The 4645-nt window shown below is 44.8% G+C and overlaps 1 protein-coding gene across 1 annotated transcript in view; it reads right to left on the bottom strand.

The window, feature by feature from the left end:
* PIK3R4 (phosphoinositide-3-kinase, regulatory subunit 4) overlaps positions 1-4602 on the bottom strand; it is a 25023-nt gene extending 20421 nt beyond the window's left edge. Inside the window, exons 1-3 of the mRNA XM_010007486.1 lie at positions 3873-4602; positions 2487-2620; positions 1726-2308 (exon numbers count right to left, since the gene is read on the bottom strand). Coding sequence (XP_010005788.1) covers positions 1726-2308; positions 2487-2620; positions 3873-4602 — 1447 coding nt within the window. The remainder of the gene's footprint in view (positions 1-1725; positions 2309-2486; positions 2621-3872) is intronic.
* Between the last annotated feature and the right edge of the window lie 43 nt (positions 4603-4645).

The raw sequence follows: 4645 nt of genomic DNA, 5'->3' as shown, positions 1-4645 counted from the left end.
TGCTGAACCAACTCAGGCTAGATTATACAGATCAGGCTACTGCGGGCACAGGAATACTCCCATCAAGGCACAGGCCCCCCTTAAGCAGCCCATTGTGAGTCTTGACCAAGAAAACAGCTGCATCCCAATGGAGCCTTTCCACAGCCCAGATCAAATCCTATCAGCCACCAGTCTGACCACTTACAAAAAAGTGTGCTATACTAAGACCAGTTAACTCAGGTATTATTTGAAATCTAAATTCCTTTCTTAAAAGAAAATCTATTTGAAATTAAGGCAGCTTAATCAGGCTTAACCATATACAGCTCAAACAACCCTTTCAAATTTCAGAATATATTCTAGTTGTATTCAGTTTGAAAATAAAGTCAAACCACTGAACACAGAGAGAATCTCTGTGTAAGCAGATGCAACCGGAGTCTATGGGTACTGAGACCTGCAGCCTAATTGCACCTGCAGAAATGGAGACTTTGTTTTGTTTTACTCCATTTCAGGTTATTTAACAAGTGCAGCTTTATATCAGTTCATGTAAAAATTAATTATGAATAGAGCAGCATTTTATAAGATTTGGTTTTTATTCTAATCTACAAGTATAGCATGAGAAAATGGTTCTTTTGTAAAGCCCTAAACATGGAAGGCCAAGGAGACTAAAAGCAATTGGTTCTATTCATTAACTATACATTGCCTTCAATTTTCATCAGCTTACTCCTTAAGCAAAAGCAAAACATCAGCTGGGACACTTTCAACTGAATTCTGGGTTTATAACTTTGAAAAAAGAAACAAAAACTGAAACAGCACACTTGAAAATATGCTAAGCCAGAGCAAATAAGGGTACAGGGTAAATAGCAAATAGGAACATGACTGCAAAGCTTCTCCCTGCACCAGGCAGAACTCACATATCTGAAAAACTTAGGAAGAAAACACATACAAGCCAGTCTGTTACACAGCAAATAATGTAATTTCAGTCCCTGAGTATCAAATTTCATTTTGTGGGGAAATAACTCTGAAGCACAGCAACACACACTGCTGCTTTAAGTTACTTTTGTATTCATTCAGTTCAATCACCCTACTCTAAGCAAACAACCCAAGCTAAAGAAATGCCAATTAAGATACTTTAATAAAAGCAGGAAAGGGTAGGCAAGCTCAAAAAGCCCCATTTGCATACTTGGCTACACAAGTGACTGCTCGGGCAAGTATTTTTGGTTTTTTCTTTCTTTCTTTCCCAAGGAATAGAGCTACAGATGTTTCCTTGAACACGAGTGTCTAAACTCCAGTCCCTTACCTTAGCTGTGGGCAGACCAGATGTGTGCTACAGCCAGGCCTTGGCCCAAAACACATGTACACATTCTGCAAGTTGCTTTTATATGCAGAACTGCAGAGAATAATGAATGTTAATTTAAGGGGAAAAGAAGTTAATTCATCCTGCAGAGAGCAAACACATTTTGTTAACTGTTTATAATGTAATTATTTGCCTTGGGTACTGATCTACACTGGAAACTCATCTGTTAGTGTAAGTCAATTCATTAACTAATTAATCACTAAGTTGCTTGCACTATCTACACCAGTTAGCTTCAGTGAATACAGGTGTCTTTACCTGCAGTCATTTCTGAGATGTCTGGGGAGACTTACTGGAACAGAAACAGCCACGTGATGATTTTAAGCAGAGGAGAAAACAGTTAAGGAAATACAGAAAAGCCCAAGATTTGGAGTTTTGACTGGGTTTCCTCTTACCAGCATATGCAAGTCTGACGATGGTGGCTTCATCCTGGGCCAAGTGTGCAATGCCTGGCAGAATGTATTCTGGGTAAATGTTAATGTCATTGCGTGGCACCTCTTTGACGAGAGCGAGAACTTTAGTGAGTGTCCTCACAGATTCTGCCCTCACCCTGGGCACAGAGTCGTTGCTGAAATGTAACAGATAAGGAGTAATACGATCCAGAAGAATCTCTACACTTAATCTCGGCGCTAAATGAAGGATCAGTTCCAAAGCAGCCAGTTTTGAATCACAGTATTTGAGAGTCTGTAAACAGGAAGTTATCACAGACACTAGAATAACCAGCCCATTCTCTTTTGTCTCTCCCTCGGCCTTCTCTGTGCGATCATGCCCACAGAGATTGTGAATGATGTTGTCCAGATCTTTACGTATGACCAATATACGCTCATCTGCAGATACAAACGTTTCCTTGGCAAACTGGGCCATGTAAGGCTGAAGGAAAGTGTAAAATATTTCAGGAAATGCATTGTTACGTTGCTGTTTCAAATAATCTTCAGCTGCTAAACGTTTATCTGGCTCGCGATGGACCATCTGAGTGACCTTGAGAAAGGCAGAAGTAGGAAGGAGTGGGAGAAAAAGATTAAAGGTTTAGACATTTGTGATTTAAAAAAATACAAATAAAAAAACCCCCTAACAATAAGCAATTTGCCACCAAAGTAGGTGAAATAAACTACAAACAGATCACACAAACGTTTTTAATGGTGTAGTCCATCCTTACCAGTTCTCTGATACTGCGGTCTTCAATTTTGTTTAGGACTTGATCAGGGGAAAAGAGGCCATTTCTGTAAGCCAAAAGCTGAGATAAATCAAACAAGGGCACGCCTTCTGTGAAGAGCTCTGCTATCACACAGCCTGGGGAACAGCAACAAAAAGAAAAGTCAAAGATGTTAGGATTATAAACAGACATTTTAACTTTGCTTTCTATATGCAGACAAGCCCCCAAACAAGACCCAAACAAGGCAAATGAGTTGCCAGATTGACTTGCAGAAAGGAGATAGAATCTCAAGATCCAAAAACTGGCTTTTACACTTGATTCCTGGAACTTCTCCTAAGTATTTTATTCCAAACTTGTCAACAGCAGAGGAGTCTGCAATTAGGAAACATGAGGCAGTGACTTCAGCCATTTGCCAGCTGGAAAATACATCACGAGAAAAGGAACCCAGATCACTGTCACGTGGAAAAAGCGTGCCAGTAAGTCAGCATGGACTGGGCAGTGGGTCAAAACTGAGCAGCCCTTTTGCAGAAGGTAATGAAATAACCTCTACATCTACAGGGATGCTGGAGGACAGCATGCAGTCACTGAGACTAGTTCATAAGCAACGGTGAGAAATAACAAGATTACCCACAGTCCCCCCCCCCCGTGCTGTGTACATGACACACATTCTCTTCAAAGGTCCCACTCCCACAGGTTGCTCCCAATGGTCAGCATCTTGCCCTGGAAGTTTGGCTGTAACAGAGGCTTGTAAAATGAAGTAACAATTACCTTTTTGTATTTCAATCACTTTAAGGGAAAAAAAAAAGAAGGAAAAATCCCATCAAACTTTAGGCTTTTAAGCCCAAGACTCATGACAGGCTCCCACATTTGGACTCTACCACGTGCAACTGGGACTGTGACAGGATCTTTCTTAGTTATCAGACTTCCTGCCTTTGGGGACAGTGAAACTTCTAAAGCCAATATTGCCAAATTGCTCTGAAAACTGGCTCAGTCCCCAGGCAGCTGGACCATAGGTGAATTACTGACTGGTTCCTCCTTCTGGGAGGACATACAGACATATGATATGTGTCCCTGGAACTTCACCCACAAAAAGATGATGGCTTGCAGAACCACCTTTTTGCCCAGCACAGAGTCAAGTCATTACAGAACATTTTGTGATTTCCCTCCTCAGTAACATGGTGATACACTTAATTTATGTAGCTTTACCGTACTGTGCCTGCACTTTTTCTGTGAATGAAAGAGTTGGGGTTGGGTCTTATGCTTCAAACGAGCAAGTTTCCCACTTACTGTTCTCTAAGTCCAGTGTTAAAAAAAAACCACCTCAAAACCAGCTTCTCTGCACTCCCTACCACAACCAACACACCAGTCCCTCCCGAGGGCTCCGAGTACCTGCAGAAAAGATATCCATGGCACGTTTTAGCTCCCCTCTGGTTCGCTGGTTGCTGTTCGCCAAGTCCACCAGGGGGGTGGAAGGGTCCCGCACGTTCTCCAGCTCGGCAGCAAACATGCTGCCATCCACAAAGCGCTCCGGGGCGATGTAGCACGTCCTCCTGCGCGACGTGTCGAAGAAGTAATTGAAGTCGGCCGGGTTGTCTTCAGGAAGGTAGGTCGGCTTGAAGCTGGCAAAGTCGGTCAGGAGAACCCAGTTCCAGCTGGTCACCATGACGTTCTCCGTCTTAATGTCCCCGTGGCGGACCCCAGACTTGTGCGCCTGGTCCACGGCGGTGAGGACCTGGAAGGCGATCCACCTCTTCTCGACGTTGTTGAGGAAGGGCCTGGTGCTGATCCGATCGTACAGGTTGTCCCGCACGTACTGCCTGAACAGCATCGCGGCCTTCTCGGACAGGGTGGCCTTCTGGAAGGGCAGGCAGTTCTGCGCCGAGTGCAGCCTGATCTTCAGCTCCTCCAGCTCCTGCTTGTAGCTCGTCAGGGGCAACGTCGGGTCCTGAATGGCGAACACCTTCACGACCACCAGCCCCTCCCGGTGCTTGGCCCGGGCCACCTTGAAGAAGCGGGTGCTCCCCAGGCTCTTGTCGTACTCGAAGTCGTGGATGTCGGAGAAGTAGCTGTCCACAGAGAGGATCTGCGAGGGGGCGATGCCGGCCAGCTGGTTCCCCATGGCCCCGCCGCCCCCAGGCCGCGCTCACCGCACCGCGGCCCCC

The sequence above is a fragment of the Chaetura pelagica genome, unplaced genomic scaffold (assembly GCF_000747805.2).
Source record: "Chaetura pelagica isolate M959 unplaced genomic scaffold, ChaPel_1.0 scaffold10, whole genome shotgun sequence".
NCBI classification, from domain to species: Eukaryota; Metazoa; Chordata; class Aves; order Apodiformes; family Apodidae; genus Chaetura; species Chaetura pelagica.
This window is presented reverse-complemented; position numbering and strand designations above follow the sequence as displayed.